This window comes from Balaenoptera musculus, chromosome 9 (genome assembly GCF_009873245.2).
Source record: "Balaenoptera musculus isolate JJ_BM4_2016_0621 chromosome 9, mBalMus1.pri.v3, whole genome shotgun sequence".
Lineage (NCBI taxonomy): Eukaryota > Metazoa > Chordata > Mammalia > Artiodactyla > Balaenopteridae > Balaenoptera > Balaenoptera musculus.
The window spans coordinates 57,070,972-57,090,908 of record NC_045793.1 but is presented as its reverse complement, the minus strand read 5'-3'; the positions used below and the strand labels follow the sequence as shown (position 1 = coordinate 57,090,908).

At 40.0% G+C, this 19,937-nt stretch overlaps 1 protein-coding gene across 6 annotated transcripts in view; it reads right to left on the bottom strand.

The window, feature by feature from the left end:
• Positions 1-19,937, bottom strand: part of ANKIB1 (ankyrin repeat and IBR domain containing 1) — a 138,356-nt gene that overhangs the window by 51,684 nt on the left and 66,735 nt on the right. For 5 of the 6 annotated variants that reach the window (XM_036863467.1, XM_036863469.1, XM_036863468.1 and 2 more), the window contains 2 exons: positions 17,499-17,799; positions 1,986-2,168 (listed from right to left, as the gene is read on the bottom strand). In XM_036863467.1, the coding sequence (XP_036719362.1) occupies positions 1,986-2,168; positions 17,499-17,799 (484 nt within the window). The remainder of the gene's footprint in view (positions 1-1,985; positions 2,169-17,498; positions 17,800-19,937) is intronic. The other variant, XM_036863470.1, reaches the window with a different exon arrangement.

The window sequence follows — 19,937 nt, the reverse complement described above, 5'->3', positions numbered from 1 at the left end:
ATAATATTGATATAAAGCAATCTGTACAGATTCTTTTTTTTTAATGCACAGTTTAAAACTTAAATAGGTTACAATAGAAGAAAAATAGTCCTTGAAGGAGAAAGACATATTGCCTTCATGAACATGTAACATATTCACTCTGAATTTCTGCAATGGAACTATAACTAGGTCATGTGAAGCATTTCAATACATTGCTCAGTTCCAAGTGGGCAGTACCCCTTTCTTCTGCAGGAGGGATTAAAATGAAGGTGCCTTTCTCTTTCCTGCCGCAAAGATAAACTGCTTCTTTTTCAGATTAACACAAACCAGCAATAACCTTCAAAGCAGTCCAATACTGATACAAAGAAAGAAAAAGAAAACTAATTTCAAGAGGAATGGCAAATAAAAGTGCCTAAACACATACAAATAATAGTTACATAAGTCCTCTCAGAATCAAGTTAGCACTGAACACTGAAGAATCAGAATCGTTTTTAGAGGAAAAAATTTACTGTGTCTTATAATAATTTCTTTATTTAAGAAACATTTATGGATGCCCACTGTGCATGCAGTGTGTTAGACACTGAAAATATTCTGCTAAATAAGGCAGTTATGGTTCTGACCCTCATAAAGTTGACAATCGAATAAAAGAGAAAGGCAGTAAACAAGTAAACTATAAAAATATATAAACAAAATAATTACAGCATGTGATAAGTGCTACGAAAAATAAACAGGGTATATGGTAAAGAATAATGGAAGGAGAGGGGTCTACTTCAGAAAGAATGGTCTAAGACTGCCTCTCTGCAGAACTGATATAGTCAAGAGAAAACTTGGGAGATGATTTTAGACATAAGGAACAGGAAATGCAAAAGCCTTAGTATAGTCTAGGTACTACAATTAGAGCAAAGTGTGTCAGGAAAGAACATTTGAGATCATGTTGGAGAGGTAAACAGTGGCGAGACCATATAAGGTCTTATATCTGAGCAAACAGTTTGGATTTTATTCTAAGTGCTAAGAAAAGTCACTCTATGGTTTAAGTGATATGACCTAATTTAAGTTTAAAAGGCACTCTGGCTACTGTGCACAAAACGGATTCTAAGGGGACGAGAACAGAAGGAAGAAGACCAGTCAGGAAACTACTAGAGTATTTCGGATGAGAAGTGAAGGTGGAGAGGACCTAGGGAGGTAGGAGTAGAGAACGGGAGGAGTAAATGGATTTAGGTTATAACTTTGAAGGTAAACTGACAGAATTCCCAGACTGCTTGGATGTGAGGAATCAAGAATGCTTGCCACATTTATGCTTGAGTGGATGGAGGTAATGTTTACTGAGACAAGGAAGACTTAGAGGAAAACCAGAAAGCAATGTCACTGAGGCCAAGGGAAGAGTGTTTCACTAATGGAGTGGTTAATTATGTCAAGTGGTGCTGAGGAATTCAAGCAAGATGAGGAGAGAAAAGCACCTACTGGATTTGGCAACACAGTGACTCTTGATGTCCACATCAGTGCAGTTCCATCAGAGTAGAAGGGAAGAAAGTCACACACTGCAATGGGCTGAAGAGTGAAGGGAAGGTGAGGAAGTTGGTATGTATAGACAGCTCTTAAGTTTTGTTTTTCTCATATGAAGATCAGAGATATGGGGCTACAAGTGAAGGGGGACAGGGACAGGGCTGGGGAAGAGTGGTCAACGGAGAGGTTGTTTTGTTTTTTAAGATGGGAGTTACGAAAGCATGTTTGTTGGTAAGAGCAATCCAGAAGACAGGCAGAGACTGAAGTACAGGACTGGAGTCCTGGAGTCAGCATCTCTATTTATATGTAATTAAACATACTTACATATGCTAAAGGACAGACACCACCTCCAGGTTTTCTAGATGTATTTTCATACTTATGGCTATGTAGATCACAGGATATTTAGCATATTGCAAAGAAGACCACACAGACTGGGTTTTAAAGAAGAAAAAAATAAAATTTAATATAAAATCCATATAATTTTTTTATTAAAAAAAACTTACCTCTCGTTTGTCTAATGCAGCATATTCAGCTTCTATTTCTTCAGCTTCAGGATCTCGTGAGAATACCATTTGAGATTCCAGATTGAGGGCCAAATCTTTGTGGTGTTGCTTTTCAGCACAATCACAAGGAGTATCTTTATTCTCATTCTCAGCAAACAAGTCTCCTCCATGTTTTACTAAAAGCTAAAAAAGATTTTTTCAAAAACTTTCAACTATAGGACTTCCCTGGTGGCGCGGTGGTTAAGAATCCGCCTGCTAATGCAGGGGACGCGGGTTAGAGCCCTGGTCCGGGAAGATCCCACATGCCGCGGAGCAACTAAGCCTGTGCGCCACAACTACTGAGCCTGTGCTCTAGGGCCCTTGAGCCACAACTACTGAAGCCGGCGCACCTAGAGCCCCTGCTCTCCAACAAGAGAAGCCACGTCGATAAGAAGCCCGCGTACCGCAAGGAAGAGTGGCCCCCACTCGCCACAACTAGAGAAAGCCCGCAAGCAGCAACGAAGACCCAATGCAGCCAAAAATAAATAAATTAATTAAAAAAACAAAACAAAAAAAACTTGCAACTATAGATTTAAATGACAAGTTATTTCATGCTGCCTATTAAAAAAATTTTAATAAAGTAAGCATAACAAAAATTCAACAGTATGTATCTGAAATGACAATAAAAGTTATTTAGATACCAGTGGCTTCTAATTTTAAGATTAGCAATTCTTGCTTATTAGCGTTAAGATGACTTCCTTTTGAGGCTTCCCTGGTGGCACAGTGGTTAAGAATCTGCCTGCCAATGCAAGGGACACGGGTTCGAGCCCTGGCCCAGGGAGATCCCACATGCTGCAGAGTAACTGAGCCCGTGTGCCACAACTACTGAGCCTGCACTCTAGAGCCCGTGAGCCACAACTACTGAGCCCGCATGCCACAACTACTGAAGCCCACGCCTAGAGCCCGTGCTCCCAACAAGAGAAGCCACCTCAATGAGAAGCCCGCACACCGCAACGAAGAGGAGCCCCCGCTTGCTGTAACCAGAGAAAGCCCATGCACAGCAACAAAGACCTAACGCAGCCAAAAATAAAAAAAAATAATGAAATAAATAAATTTATTAAAAAAAAAAGATGAGTTCCTTTGGTTAAAAACAACAACAAACCAATTTCTTAAACTTTACAAAGAAATTCTTAAGCATTCCGTCCAATCCAAAGTTTTACTTAAAAATGAATAATTTTATAGTCATTCAATGCTCTAAATTTTATACATTTCTATAAATCTTTCTTAAACAAGAAGGACACAGCCAATACTGTTACTTTAACCACTAATACCTGGATGTCCTGACAAGGCGGACAAAAGTTTTCATTTGTATCATTCATTATCCAGCTAAACGCTGAAATAAAATTCGGTTGAGCAAATCACTGAAGCAAAACTGTTTTCAATATTCCTCCAAATAAGCAATGGGAGCAAAACTGTTTTCAATATTCCTCAAAATAAGCAATGGGAATAGCTACTGATAGCCAAGTTGGGAAGATACTCTACCAAATCTCTTGATATTTAAAGGTAGGATTTCGCCCAAGGAAATCCCACTTTTAAAAATACATGGAATAGGGACTTGACTTGTTCACTACTGAGGTTTCTGCTGGTTTTGCAGAAGTTAAATATGTTGTTATTAAGGGCTATAGGTTCAAGGTTCCCCAGTATGTCTGCAGAGACATTAACAAGGACATGAATACCATGGGGGCCATAATCTAGGACAACCCTAAAGGACAGCCTGACAATTAGTCACGGAGCTGATTCTTTTATAGAATTCAGTCACAACCATGACAACACAGTAACAGCCACCACTTATTGTTTTCTAAGTGCTAAGCACTATGCTGGGGCTTCAAATACATATTCTTACCTAATATTAACAACCCCAAGTGGCAGGGATATTATAATGTTTCAGAAGAGTTAAACAAGTTGACCAAAGTTACTCAACTACTGGGATTCAGACACAAGTTTGACCAAGTTCTTAACCATGACTGGACATTGTACTGACCCAAAGAATAGGCTGATCACAAAATAAAGAAGTCAAATGTATTCTGGGCCCACCATAAAGTTCTGGCCAGATCTTATTTATGATCTAAATGTGAATACTTTTTAGAGATTTTCATTTTTTATGTGGGTTAATAAGAATGGTAGCTTCTTTTCATTTTCTTGCAAATAATTTTATCTCCTCTCCCTCCAACAAACACACGGATCTTCCTGTAAAGTTCTTTTATTGCTTTTGGAACTGTCATCCTTATGGTTCCTCCACAGTCATCCCAAGAGGCCCTGATAAAATAAGGGACTTATACCAATGCCAGGCCTGGAAGCCACGGGCTAACTTGACAAGCCCAATGGATATGACTTTGGCTTCTTGCTGTAAGCCAAAGGTATACCTCAGAGTTAAGATGGTTTAAAACATTTTTTAAGTTGTAAAAACAAGCAAACAAACAAACCAAGAAGAATATGAAACATAGACTTATGGTCACAAAGGTTAAAATATTTACCCATTACATCTGGCCCTTTACAGAAAAAAAATCTGTGAAGCAATAGCTCTCAGCTGTCACTGTTGCAGCCACCTTCTAGAGCCTGAAGGCAAGGTCATATCAGCTGCTTTACCACCTGGAACCTTTTTAGTCTAAATGTGGTCTGGGGACACCAGGGAGTTTGTTAGAAATGCTGACTCTCAGGTCTACCACCCAAGCCACCCCCACTCCAGGCCTCTAAATCAGAATCTGATTCTCATCTCCAGGAGATTCTTTTTTTTTGTTTGTTTTAACTTTTTATTTTGTATTGGAGTATAGCCGATTAACAATGTTGTGATAGTTTCAGGTGCACAGCAAAGGGATTCAGCCATACATATACGTGTATCCATTCTCCCCTAAACTCCCCTCCCATCCAGGCTGCCACATAACATTGAGCAGAGTTCCCTGTGCTATACATTAGGTCCTTGTTGGTTATTGATTTTAAATATAGCAGTGTATACATGTCGATCCCAAACTACCCGACTATTCTTTCCCCCCATCCTTCCCCCCTGGTAACCATAAGTTTGTTCTTTAGGTCTGTGAGTCTGTTTCTGTTTTGTAAATGAATTCATTTGTATCATTTCTTTTAAAATTCCACATATAAGGGATATCATATGATATTTCTCTTTCTCTGACTTACTTCACTCAGTATGACAATCTCTAGGTCCATCCATGTTGCTGCAAATGGCATTATTTCATTCTTTTTAGTGGCTGAGCAATATTCCATTGCATATATATACCACATCTTCTTTATCTATTCCTCTGTTGATGCACATTTAGGCTGCTTCCATGTCTTGGCTATTGTAAACGGTGCTGCAATGAACATTGGGGTGCATGTGTTTTTTTGAATTATGTTTTTTTCTGGGTATATGTCCAGTAGTGGGATTGTTGGGTCATATGGTAGTTTTATTTTTAGTTTTTTAAGGAACTTCCGTACTGTTCTCCATAGTGGCTGTACCAGTTTACATTCCCACCAACAGTGTAGGAGGGTTCCCTTCTCTCCACATCCTCTCCAGCATTTATTGTTTGTGGATTTTTTGATGATAGCCATCTTGACTGGTGTGAGGTGATATCTCATTGTAGTTTTGATTTGCATTTCTCTAATAACTAGCGATGTTGAACATCTTTTCATGTGCCCATTGGCCATCTGTATGTCTTCTTTGGAGAAATGTCTATTTAGGTCTTCTGCCTATTTTTTGATTGGGTTGTTTGTTTTGATGATATTAAGCCTCATGAGCTGTTTGTAAATTTTGGAGACTAATCCGCTATGAGATCCTTATGCACATTAAAGTCTGACAAGCAATGACCCTAGACTACGGCCTGTGTGGCATGGAAACTGACATATTTATATTACCTTCTCTGTTCAATACTGGCGACTTGTATTATACAAGTCCACAGACTTATCATACCTATTGCAGGGTCTGTTACTGTTTTCAGCCTTTCTGCTTCACTAACACAAAACAGACTATTTGCTTCTGGCTGCTACAGAACTGAGAGCTGACTTTACTCTATGGTTCTTTGATATTCAGAGTAGCAGAAAATGATTTCTAAAATGCACACTGGAATGGCTTTCAAAGCCATGAATTGATTTACTTCCACAACAGATACTACCACAGAAGAGATTCTAAATATTAGCAAGCAAGATAAATCATCTTTAACTTAATCACCCTAGTCTTTAGCAAAAGCAAAGACAACAAAATTTAAGAGGCTGTGCCATTCCAGAATATTGGTAAGAGGAACCTTCCAGAGTATAGACTGCATTCCTTGGGGTTTAAAAAAAAAAAAAGGATGTGTGGAGAGGAGATGTGAGGAGAGGGGATGTGCGAGAAGTCATTGTTGAGAGCCGCTGTTGACCGTTTTTAGAACTTGAGACTTCTTGCCTTGATTGGTAATTCGAAAGGAGTCCCCAGATGAGTCTGATGGGAGTGGGGTGAGGGGCCACAAAAACCTGTATCTCATTGCTGCAATTGGTACCTGGACAGAAACTCATAATCAGTGATGGAATGGAGGGTCCATGTTTACAGCATTTGTCTTGGCAAGGAAAATCAACGTATATGCTACCTTTGGCATAGAAGCTAGCTAGCTATCAGCAGTACTGCCTGACATCGGAGGATTACTTTTTGAAAAAGAATTTCAGCATACTGACCTTTGGGGCCTAAGGCTGGAACACAAGAAAGCAGAAGATGTCAAGATATCTGTTAAACTTTTGCTGCATAAAGTCAGGTGTTTTGCTTTTACATAATAGGGTGTTACACGTGGTTCTGAAGAGGTAGTTTTTAAATGCTTCAACCAAAGCATTCTAAGTATCATTTTCTCCACTCTCAAGCAAGGAGAACTGAATATTTTATTCACATGTGTTTTTTAGCCTATCTCAGACACTTGGTGGTACATACAATTTTCTACCTTAAAAGAAACATCCAATTATCACTATCTCAGCGCATCTGTTTATCGATTTTGCCTTCCTTTCTGTTCATAATCCCAGAGGAAGAGGGGAAGGACAGCCCCTAGTTCATGACAAATCCTTTCCCACCCCTTTGATCCATCATCTAAATGGCTGGTTGACTCTGAACAAGTCATTTAACTTCTGTAAGTCTCAGTTTACCAGGTCCATCTATAAAATGAGGCTTACATAATCTTGAGAAAAAATGTAAAAAAAAGATGATTCTTAGTCTCTTCTGGTTGTAAAATTACCATTTCCTCATCTGTTTCCTCTATGACCTTGAGCACTCCATTACTCCCTCCATCTTCACTCTCTGACTTTCTACTGGCTCCTGGTACAGGAGTCCCCTATCTTAATTCTGTTAGCCTTCTTGTCATTTCCCCAATACTTTACTTTCTCTCTTGGCCACATCTGTCAAATTAGCGACTGACACCCGCTGTCCCTCTGCTTCCTCAGCAAATTACTCAATTTCTCCCAGCAATCTGACTTCTACTCTGCCCACTTCACTATAATATTCCTGAAAGTCATTAATACCTCTCAAATCCAACAGCCTTATCAGTCTTGTAATTCCTTGCCCTTTCTGAAGCACATCAAATGACTGACTACCTCCTCTCCTTGAAATTCTTCTCTTGGCATCCTCGACAATGTATTATTTTGGTTCTCTTCTCTGCTTTTTTGGTTTTTGTTGTAGGCCACTTATTGTTCTCACTCCCTTTAAACACAGGCATTCTCCAAGTTGATGCTGACTTTAATTCTGTAATTTTATCTATAAAGTCTTTTTCTTGGATTTCTCATCTATACCTTATCTTGCGGATAACATTTAATTCTAAATCTATATTCATTACTCCCAGTTAGTTCTAATCTTCCATAGCCTGAATATCATTTCATGTGGATAATCTAAGACCGCAATCTCCTTCTAAATGAAAACGCAAGATATTCTCCTTTCCTTCTAACCAATTCCTTCACCTCATCTCACTTTTAATTTTTTTTTTTCTTTTTACTACTAAAGTGTAGTTGACATACAACACCTCATCTCACTTTTTAAATGTCTGTCAATTGTTAGCAGGCTTCAAAGTGAACTAGGTTCAAAACCATGCTCAGTTTACTTAAAAATAAAGTTAATTTATTTTACTCTAATTATAGATATGATAGCAGATTGTTACACAAAATGCAAAAAAAATCAAAGAGAGAAAATTATATTATCCAAAGACAGCTCAACATTGTTAATATTAACATTTTAAAGTCTCCATCATTTTTAACCTTTCTCTCCCTTACTTTCTTGTATCAACTGACCAAGTCACCTAAATGCATCTGCCTCATTCTTTCCATTTCTAATACCACCATACAAATCCAGGCCCTTTATCAGTTCACAGCAGAATTAGTGCAATAATATTCTAACTCCTGTCACTCCCTCTAGTACACTGGTTTTCAACCTTGGCTGTACACTAGAATCATCTGGAGAAGTTTAATATACTAGTGACTGGGGTCCACTCTCAGAAATTCCAATTTTATTAATTTGAGATATGGTCTACACTATCGGATTTTTTGTGCAGACATGGTTACAACCACTGTTTCAGCACAAAGGTTTCCAAATTGTTTACGAATCATCTGGGTAGTCTGATAGTCATATTAGGGTGATCTAGAGTGGGGATTAAATATATGAACTCTTTACAGGTGATTCCATTGTATGTCCCACAGACTACTGCTCTAAGCCAAGGATTCTCAAACTTTAATGTGAGTATGAATGAATCACCTTGCGGTTCTTGTTAAACTACAAATTCAGACTCAGCTGATCTGAGATGAGGCCTGAGATTCTGCATTCCCAACAAGTACCCAAATTCATGCCAAATGCCAGTCTGAGGACCACTGTCTGGGTAGCAAGGCTTTAAGAATCACTCCTTTAGAAGTCCCCCCCTTTCAACTCTATTCTACATTATAACCATTAGGCTAATCTTACTATATTTGCTTTCATAATAGCACTCCACCAATCAAAAATTTAAATGGCTCAATTTTCTATAAATAAATCCAAAATTCTTGGCATTAGTATTTGTACTTAGTATGGCTTCTATCTTCATTTTAAGTCATCTGTCTTATCAAACCTCTGCAAAATACTTCAATCTGCATATGTTTGAGACCTAGAACAGTGCTTCTCAAACTACAACATGCAAACGAATAACCAGTAAAACTTGCTTAAAGCATTCCTGGAGTCTACCACCAGAGATTCTGATTTGGAATCTGGAGGTCTGTGGGGCACAAGAATTTGTATTTATAACAAGCTCCCAGGCGTTACTGATGCTACAAAATGTGCTGAGGGCCACATTTTGAGTAGCCTCCTCCAAATGCTTAAACTGAAATCTCATCCACTCAGATATTACTACTACCCATGAAATCTTCTGGGCTAAGTAAAATTTAAATGATGTCTCCTTCCCTTCAATGCCTATAACAGTTAATGCCTAAATAATTAATAGCTCTTAGCATCATAATGTTCTGGAGGCAATAATGAAATCATAACTTTCTTGATTAAAAATTAGAAAACTGAGGCCCAGAAACAGGCAAAGTTACTCAGTTGCTGAGCTGAGACTACAATTTCTGTATTCTTTTTACAGTTTTAAAACCCCAGGTGCTAAAAACACAATATAATTAAGTAAAACTCTTCAGTATGATTTGTGAATGATTTTCTTGGCTTTTCAATGAAGTGTGAAATACTCTGATAGCTGCCAGAGTGTCAAATAGCCCCTGTAGCTGTAAAAGTAAGTGTGACTTACCACCTTTGGTTTTCTAGTGACCTTTACTTGATCTAACAATAAGCAGCTACACTTAAAGCTTTGAATAAGCAAGTAGGACAAGGATGCACAGGAAATATCTAAAGATAATACTCATTTTAAAAAATGCTTTTCACAAAGAGCTGAAGCACTATCAAACACAACAATCACCTCTGTCACATCAACCATTTCTTGAATCACTATGACGGGTGAAGCACCAATATAAATAAAATGAGGCCTAATGACTAGGCTTGATCTAGGGAAGTCCGCCAAGGGGAGGAAAAAATCACTAAACTTTTAATTGGGCCTTGCTAATAGACCTAACCCATCATTCCTCTCCAAAGTACATCTCTATTCCAAAGTGGAAAAACAAAAACTCAGCAACCAAGAAAACAGTGTGTTTTTTATAGTATTAAATTCTTGTAACATTTATATTTTAATGGAGTTCCGTTTTTGTGCGCTGGGCATCCATTACATAGTATTTTTAAAGTTCTTTGTATACTTAAAGCATACAGGACTTGCTACATATTGATAATGTTATTTTACATATTTAAAATAAGCTTCTATAGTGTGGAGTCATCTTTGCTTTCCTCTCCCAATCTTTGCATAATGCAGGGGTCCACTGCAAACTAAGGCCTGTGAGCCAAATCTAGCCTGCTGCCTGTTCCTGTATAGCCCACAAACTAAAAACTATTTTTACATTTTAAAATGGTTGAAAAGAATCAAAAGATTATTTTGTGATATGTGAATATTATAAGAAATTCAAGTGGGAATGTCCATAAACAAAGTTTTATTGGAACACTGCCATGCTCACTTATACATTGTCTATGGCTGCTTTCAGGATACTGTGGCATAGTTGAGCAGTTGCCTAAAATATTTACTATCTGGGCTTTCACAGAAAAAAGTTTGCTTACCCTTGAAATAATTCTTTGAAATATGAAAAAATTAGAATTAAAGGGGCTTTAATTATAGTTTGCCTTAATGAATGTTCAACATATAAGCATTTCTAATTTTCAAACAATTGCAGCCCACTCCTCTTTGTGTTACTTTTATCTCATAAATAATTTTGAATGATAAATATTTGTGAAACTCCAAATTTTCCTACTCAAGAAAGTTCGGAAAAATACAAAGTGAGGATTTGATATAAGCACCTGTTGTTAGAAGGTGGCCAACAGAGATAAAAAGAAGGGGCTGGCCAAAAGAGGCAAGGAAGAGTTCCATTCTGCAAACGAGTGGCATAAGTTTGACGCAAAAACAAAACAAAACAAAAACAGTCCCAAGGTAAATCCAGGTATCAAGACTAGATATGGGGATGATGGTAGCCTCATTAATAGGAATAAGGCAGTCAAGAGGAGGAGCTGGTGGGTAGAGAAGACTGAGTACAGTTTTGGAAACACTGAATTTGAGAGACTGTTGGAATGTCCACTGTCAACTACGCAGCAATATAAGAAACTTCAGGGCTAGATATTCCATATATATATATGTATATGTATATACATATATAAAAAATGTATATATATGTATATACATATACATATATATATAAAATATTTAGCCACTGATACTGTCACACCTTCAAGTTCCCAAAAGAACTCTATGATTAAGATGTTTTTAATCCAGCCCTGCACCAATGGCTTCGCAATTCCACATCTCCAATTTATTAATCAAACACCATTTGTGAGGCAATGTCATGGGCCCCACTGGTGTTTCTCCATTTGAATGGTTGCTGAATATTTACCTATGCTTTGACAACCTCCATTGATGTCGAATGGGAGAAAAAAACCACAACCACCTTCTCTCCCCAGTACAAACTCACACTCAGCGTGGATAATCACAAAGCCTCCACAGGTTAACAGATGAAAAGAAATGAGCAGTCAACACAAACATCGAGCCCGCTTTGTGGTGTCAAGGCAGCAGGTGGGGGAGGGAGGAGGAAGGGGATGATCCCCCTCTCCTGGTTGAAGGCATCAGTGAAAAGTACAGGGAAGGGGCCAGCTGTGTCGAGAGGGAGGATGCTAAGGACCTGGTCATCTATGTGCATGTTCCCCAGAGTCACAGGTCAGGAGTCCTTAGCACACTGCTGCAGAGGGATCTTCCTTTGATGGCTCAGAACCAGCATGATCTCTTTTACATTAATTGTGTGTGTGTGTGTGTGTGTGTGTGTGCGCACATGCGCATGTGTGTGTTTGAGGGTGAGGTTTTAAGACTAATCCACGGGATGAATTTTTTCATTCAAATAGAATGGTCTGTGGTGGACCCAAGATTATACAGCAGGAAGATAAAGGCATTTAACTCTGAACCCTAATACTGACTCTGCTCCCCACTCTCCTGCAAGAATTCCACCTTCTACTCATCTGACCCAGCCTCACGGGGGCTTGGCTGGGAAGCGTGGAGCGAGGGGGAGGGGAATGGGATCACACACCCTCAGCCAGCAACTGGTATGCCTGCACACAACAGTGCTCTAGACATACGTGTTGCATGAACGAATTTGTGACTTAGTCACTGACCTCTTCTCGTCACTTTTTAGCAACTTTCCCAAAGGGAGAGCAGAACCTTCTCATCCCGCTCTTCCCTTCTCCCCAGCATGGAAATGCCTTGGAATTTCTGCCCTTGCGTCAGGATAGAGGCGGGATGCTCAGAGGTGGGGACTCCTGGCTACCTGCCCCAGGCTGCTCTGGCCTTAGCTGGTCCTGGGGTGGAGGCCACCAGGGAACTGTGAGTGCAAGGAGGTCAACTTCAGCTCCTCAAAACATGGCAGTCTTCTGTCCCCAAGAGACCTTCCCAATCTTTGGGACTGTTGGGCTGTGAACTGGTCAAGAGAGGTATATGGTCCAGCTCCTGACTCAAGACCCCTGCTTGAGCAGCTGGATGAGGAGGGACGGCAGATATGCCTAATGGAACCAGCCACAGAGGAAGCGCAAAGTGGCGTTTCACCCAGGAACACAGTCAAAGCTGCAGGCAGGCGGGTGAGCAGTGCGAGGCAGCTCACCAGGCATGGTTTCATTTCTTCTTGGCGATGCCTTCTGCTTTATCTTCAATACAATCAGGACAAGATGTATCCAGAAGTCACTCTACCACCTGGTACGTGGCACAGCATCACTTGAGGTCTATTACAATGCAGCTTAGTGCCCAGTTGAGCACCCCTGAGGCACCCCACAGGGCAGCATGCATCGGTTTCTGATGTCTGTTAGGGGAAGTCTGGCCCACATGGGCCCGAAGCCAGAATAGTCTGCAAGTGACAGTGCCCAGAGCACAGAGACAGGCAGGAAGCCCAGAGGTGAAAGTGGGATTAGGGAGAACAGCCACAGGAGGGCTCCTGCCAGCCCCTCGTGTTAGCACAAATACCTCAAACTCAGCACTCACAGTCCGTCTTTCCTCCTCTCCCTGGATTATTTCCTCAGCCTTGCCCCTCCTCCAGAACATCAGAAGAACTTTCTGCACTTGAGCTTGACTTGAGGGAAGGAGAGAATTTCGATTAGCAAAGAGGAGGACAGGTGAGGATGAGGTGATTAAAGGTGAAGGCCCCTGCCCTCTGCTCCTGAATCACCCCTCTCCTGGTGGAGGGAGTGGGTGGAAAGAGTGGGTTCTGGCCAGGAACCATTCACCAAGTAGCTGGAAACATCTGCCCCGAGCAGGTCCACCTAGGGCTCTACAGAGGGTGCAGCGAGCGTGGTCTGGCTCCCCCAGTTTGTGCCACCCCAAGTGCCCGCTGGGGGAGGACAGGGCAGAGAATGCCATCTGGACACAGGCTCGCTCTCACCCCCTGGGTCTTCTCAGGTGACTGTCAGGTCAGAGAGGCGCCCTCTTCAGATAGTACAGCTCAGGTGCAAGAGGCTTAGGTGGGTCTCCATGGCAACCACCAATCAGGACCTGGGCCGCCTCCAGGGTTCATCAGAGGAACTGTGGTTGCAGCCTCTGGGGACACACACACACACACACACACACACACACACACACACCACAAACACACACACACCACAAACACCAGTCCAGGGTGCATCCCTTTTCTGGCCTGTGTTTTTTTCTCTCAGCACAACTTCTAAGAGATAGAAAGAGAGCAAAAAGCATGAGGCAGCAGCCAGCAGCACAAGAGGAAAAGGAGGGAGGCGTTTAGATTCAGTCTTCCCTCTACCCTGTCCTCCTGTGGCTGACGAACTTCCTGCATTTCCCTGAAGAGATCCAGACACTCTCTTCTCCCAGACTAGGAAGCAGAAAGCAGGACCCCCGCGGGACCTTTCACCTGCACAGCACCGGACCTCAGAAATCCCTGGTCAGGGAAGATCCCACATGCCGGGGAGCGGCTAGGCCCGTGCACTGCGGCTGCTGAGCCTGTGCTCTAGAGCTGGCGAGCCACAACTACTGAAGCCCGTGCACCTGGAGCCCATGCTCTGCAGGGGGAGAGGCCACCGCAGCAAGGGCCCCCCCTCACACGGCGTGCAGCAACTGGGGGGGTGGCCCCTGCTCACCACAACTAAAGAAAGCCCGCCTGCAGCAACGAAGACCCAATGCAGCCAAAAATAAATAAAATAAATTTTTTAAAAAAAAGACACTTTTATGTTATGTTCTGTGTGTTCTATGTGTGTATGTGTGTGTCCCTTTAGCTGACTATGGAACACAATTATTACAGAGAGAAGGGGAAGTTTTTAAACATTTCATTTATATGGTTCAAAATTATGAGCCATAGGAAAGTATGTGTTTAAATGCACATATGAAATTGTCTACTGTTGACTTTATCAGCTCTGTCCTTAAATAAACACACAGAGAGAAAAACATCTTCAACAACTAGAAAAGACGTATTTCCATAGATATGTCCTCAAGAGTTAAAAAAAAATAGCTTGGCCTTAACCATGGAGTAAAATAATCAATTTAACCTTAAAGGCTAGACACTGAAAATGGGATATATTTTACTGCAATCACAGATTAAGAGAAAATTAGCACTAAAAGTGGTCTTTTGAGATAACTGTGATCGTTTCCTATTGGATGGTTGAGACTGATAATCTCAAAGAAGTTGAGTGATTCGCTCAAGGTCTTACAGACAGTCTCTGTGAGGACCAAGACTAGAAACCAGTGCCCTATATACCATACTATGATAGCTTAGCTTAATGAAAAAAATTAGTAAATATCTGATAATAGTCTTTTACTCAACCCAAACCCTTTATATCATGCTTGGTACCAATGAGCACTGTGAAAGTTAGAAGACCTTATACAAACACTAAGACACTTGAGGACTAATTCTCTAAGAAGTACAGTTATATAGTAGGTTACGTATTTCAATGTATTTGTTTTACTCACTAGAACTAGAAAACATAAGGCCTCTGGAAATTAATGTACACTTCCTTGTGAAACTCTTCTGGTTTAATTAACAGTAAACATTATCAAAAGTCATTCAAGACCTAAGGCTGGGTATACAGTCAAGTATATATGAGATTTAAGATAGCTTTATATGGGTAAAATGATGTGCTAAAATCTGTTGATGACAACTAGAATAAATGTAATGAAGGTATTTATAGGGCTCTATGTGAGGTGTTTTACATTAAGTCAAAGAGCTCTTCTGAACACAAAAAAATGAAAACAGTCATTAAATGGTGTGGTTTGTATAAAGTGATTTGCTGACAGATCAAACAGTTAAAACTTACACACACATTCACACCAAGCAAATCATCAGGCCTGTCAGTTCAGAATAAACCTGGTACTAATTTCCTTCACTGAGCAAAAAACAATGTTGGTAAAAACACCACATTCAATTTTTAAAAATAATTTAATACCATGTCATTGCAAACATACTTCAAAATGAACAACCACTAAAGCAATGCTTATAGAGAATTTTTGGAAGCAAGATATTAAAGCAGCAGTTTAAGAGCATTATTATTACTATCAAGAATAAGATATTTTCTACTCTAACTCACTTGAGAAATATGATGCAGTCCCGTCAACAATGACGAGTCACTATAGGCAGTGATTCTTTCATAAGAGGTGGGCATAGAACAATATACAAAAAGACTTGTGTAAAAAGCCTCAGGAATTCTGCCAATAGCCTCCCTCCCCGCAAAATCCTAGAACATCCTTCCACCACACCGTGAATCAAAGTTAGAAAGCAAAGCTTAAAATTAGTTTCAAGTTAATGACTGTCACTAATTAACTAGTGGGCAAAGGTGACACAAACCCAAGAGATGAAATGACGAAGATTCTAAAAGATTAATAAGTATCACAAACAACAGCAATAAACACAAGATAAGATCAGAAAGGTTCTAGAAGTGAAAATAACTGACACTTCAGATACACTAAAGAAATCATATAAATGGCCATAACCTTTTTTTTTTTTTTTAATTTATTTTTGGCTGCGTTGGGTCTTCGTCGCTGCGTGTGGGCTTTCTCTAGTTGTGGCGAGTGGGGGCTACTCTTTGTTGCAGTGCGTGGGCTTCTCATTGCAGTGGCTTCTCTTGTTGCGGAGCACAGGCTCTAGGTGCACGGGCTTCAGTAGTTGCAGCACATGGGCTCAGCAGTTGCTGCACGCGGGCCCTAGAGCACGCGGGCTTCAGTAGTTGCAGCACGCAGGCTCTAGGGTGCGTGGGCTTCAGTAGTTGCAGCACGCAGGCTCTAGGCTGTGCGGGCTTCAGCAGTTTTGGTGTGTGGGCTCAGTAGTTGTGGCTCGCGGGCTCTAGAGCGCAGGCTCAGTAGTTGTGGCACATGGGCTTAGTTGCTCTGCAGCATGTGGGATCTTCCTGGAGCAGAGATTGAACCCGTGCCTGCACTGGCAGGCGGATTCTTAACCACTGCACCACCAGGGAAGTCCCTAAATGGCCATAACCTTTTAACACGGGTAAGAAAATGAAGGACCTTCATGTTTTTTGGTATATTTATCAATTTAGAAGTATAAAGTTTATATAGATGAATAACATTAAGGAAATACTAAATTTTCAGATATGTATTTTAATCTGATTAATATATATTTAATCTGGATCATTGCTTTTCCAATAAAGTCCTACATTTTTGGTAAGTGGATACTCTGTGATTCAGTCTATAATTCTCCCCACTGAAACTTACATACATCTATACAAAAGAACTTCTAAGAATTATGTATGGATTGACCTCTACATAGCTGAGTGAAACCTGTTCTTCTGTATGTAGAGTAGTGATGACAGTATAAAGAGTAATGATTTCTTAGCTTAGTTAAGATCCTACACTATATGGTTGATTTTATCTAAGCCTGTTGTTAAGATATTTATATATATATGAAAAACATATGTGGAAAAACTCAATTACAATATAGTACTCAGGCACGTTAATGCAGACTACACAGAAAAAAAAACAGCACATTTTAATATAGATATGTTTTTAAAAGACCCCAATAAATGTATTCATTAATATTTATCAATTGCTTAGGGAACTGATCAATTCTAGATACAGCTAAAGGTCCCACTTGTCAAGATTTGCCATATGTATAAATTTTATAAATTGGCTTCTAAAAATAAGCAAAAACATATCTCTACTAAAACTATCACTCTCAATATGATAGAGTTTCTATGATGACTGTTATCTTCAGGAATGTTAGCAAATTTTCAATTGCTCCTAATTCCATTTTATTTCCAAGGATGAATGTTTATGGGTTTGTTTTCCCTAATACAAGGGCTCCTGATTCTTTTAGAACCACAAAAGGGCCCGAAATGACTAGCTAAATTAACTGTTAAGATAAGTAAAACAAAACTGATTATTACACATTACCAAGACACAGATTTTACCATGCAGAATATTAAAAAAAAAACCACCACCAAAGTTTTACCTCTACACAGGTTTTCATCCCTGAGGCAGCAGCATAGTGCAGGGGTGTGTTCTTTTTGTTATCAACGGCATCAATAGCTGCTCTCTCATATTCGCCTTGGTCAAGTTTTGCTCCTTTCCATCTTAAAATCATCTGCAGACAGTCTGCTCTCCTAAAATCATCTTCCATGGGGCGTGCTAAGCGAGGATGAAGGGCTCCTTCCGATATCATAATTTGAGGACCCATACATAACAAATGCATAGATGTTTCATTGTGCACATTCCGTTTATTTGGATTTCCATCTCTACCAAAAAGAAAGGTCCTAAAATGGTAAAGGAAAAGGATGAAAATCAGTTTTTTCCTACCTTGAAATAGTACACAGAAGATACATTTAAAAGGTAACCTCTACTTCTAAGCTGCTAATCCAATTTCTATTGAAGCACTGTTTCAAAATAGGTTGAATGACTAATTCTTAGTTATAAAAAACTCCATTCTAGAATAATAATACCAAAAAACTAAAGTTGAATATCTTTACAGTATTTGCTAATTAAAGAAAAAAAGGCATAGGAAGAAAAAAGAAAGGTAAGGAAAAGGAAAATGAAAGAGAAGTGAAGAAACAAGGAAGATGAGAAAAGGAAGGGGAGGAAGAAGGAAAGGAACCGAAAGGGCCACTTACAGACTAATGTCAATTAACATAAATGCCTTAGGTACATTATTAAACATACCACACCAATTTTTTTCTTTATTGCTCTGCTCTATTTTATTTCTCTTGAGTACATATTTACTTAATAAGGATGGTGGCAATATAAGCGAAGCAAGCAATGCATAAGTCTGGGAGCTAGTGGGAACGTTAAATGTTAAATGTTAAATCTAGGAAAAATTTCTCTACCTAAGTCTTTGGCTAACCTTTGAAAGAATAAGGCACATATTACACAGTGTAACACTTTTTGAGGGGAGTAAGCTATGGTTAGTTCTGGGAGACCAAGATCTAATTCCAAGGTGGTAGCCCTTACCAATGATAGGTCTAGGTGAGCTGCCGCAGCTACTGCCAAACCCAGATCTGAGAGTCGTGCCTAGCATTCGTGCCTAGCATCTACTACATCCTTGAACTAGGGTCAATAGATTAATATTTGAGCCAGTCAGTGGCCATAATAGGATACTGGAAAATGAGCTGGATAAAACCTACTATAATACAGTCAGCCTGTACTAAAAAACACAAATACACTATGAAATGGGCATACAGTCCCATATCTGAAGATGAGCCACATTTACTGCGGAGGGCTGGTATCATTTGCATTCCTATGTCCAAGTGCAGAAGAGCAATGGGAAGGAAGCAGAGCCAAACTCTTAAATCCTAGATTCATTTGAATTGTTTTTAGGTTAGTTTCATCTTAGAACAAGAAAAAACAAAAACCCTGACCAAAAAGGAACTAGAATGGGCTTTTCAATTTTAATGAGTTAGCCAAGCTGGAAAGCTCTTATGAGAAAAAGGCTGAGTAAGCTGTCCTAAAGTAGTAGAAGGTCCCAGACAACTTTTAGAACAACTCTGGATATTTCCTGTTTTTATAATTCAAGATTCTACACAGCTCAGCAATATAGCCCTTCAAAACTAGCCTGAAAGTAAGATTTGAAGTCTCTGAAGCAGAAACAAATGAAATATTATTACTTATAATAACCATGTCAGTCCCTCATACCCCAACTCTTACCACTGGGGTAATGCAATCTAAGCCAGATCAGACATCATAGACATCAGACATCTGCACTGTGGGCGAATGTGACAGGCAGACTAATGTCCCCACCCCAAAGAGGTTTATGTCCTAATCCCTGGAACCTGTGAATATGTTACCTTACACGGTAAAAGGGACTTCGCAGATAAGATTAAGTTAAGGTTCTTGACATTGGGAAATTATCCTAGATTATCCAGGTGGGCCCAATGTAATCTTGAGTCCTTAGAAGAGAAAGACAGGAGGGTGAGAATCAGAGAGATATTGGAAGATGCTATGCTTCTGCCTTTAAAAATGGCAGAAGGGGTCACAAGCCAAGAAGTGCAGGCAGCTTTTGGAAACTGGAAAAGGTAAGGTAAGGGATTCTACCCAGGAGCCTGCAGAAGGAATACAGCTCTGCCAAAACCTTGAGTTTAATCCAGTGAAACCATTTCAGACTTCTGATCTCCAGAGCTTTAAGATAGTAAATTTGTGTTAAGTCACCAAGTTTGTGGTAATTTGTTACAGCAACAATAGGAAGTTAATACAGCAATTAGCTGCAAAAATAAGACTCTGGGAGGCTTGTATAGCAGACCTCCTCCCCTCTGGAGATGGGGGGAGGCGGGGAGAGAAGCAGGGGGTGGGGTTCGGGGGGGAGGAACCTATCGCTGAGTGAGAACAAATCGTCCTAAGGAAGATCCTGGGTTCTTATGGTTTGGAATGTAAAATATGTTTCTGGGCAGAAGATAAGACTAGC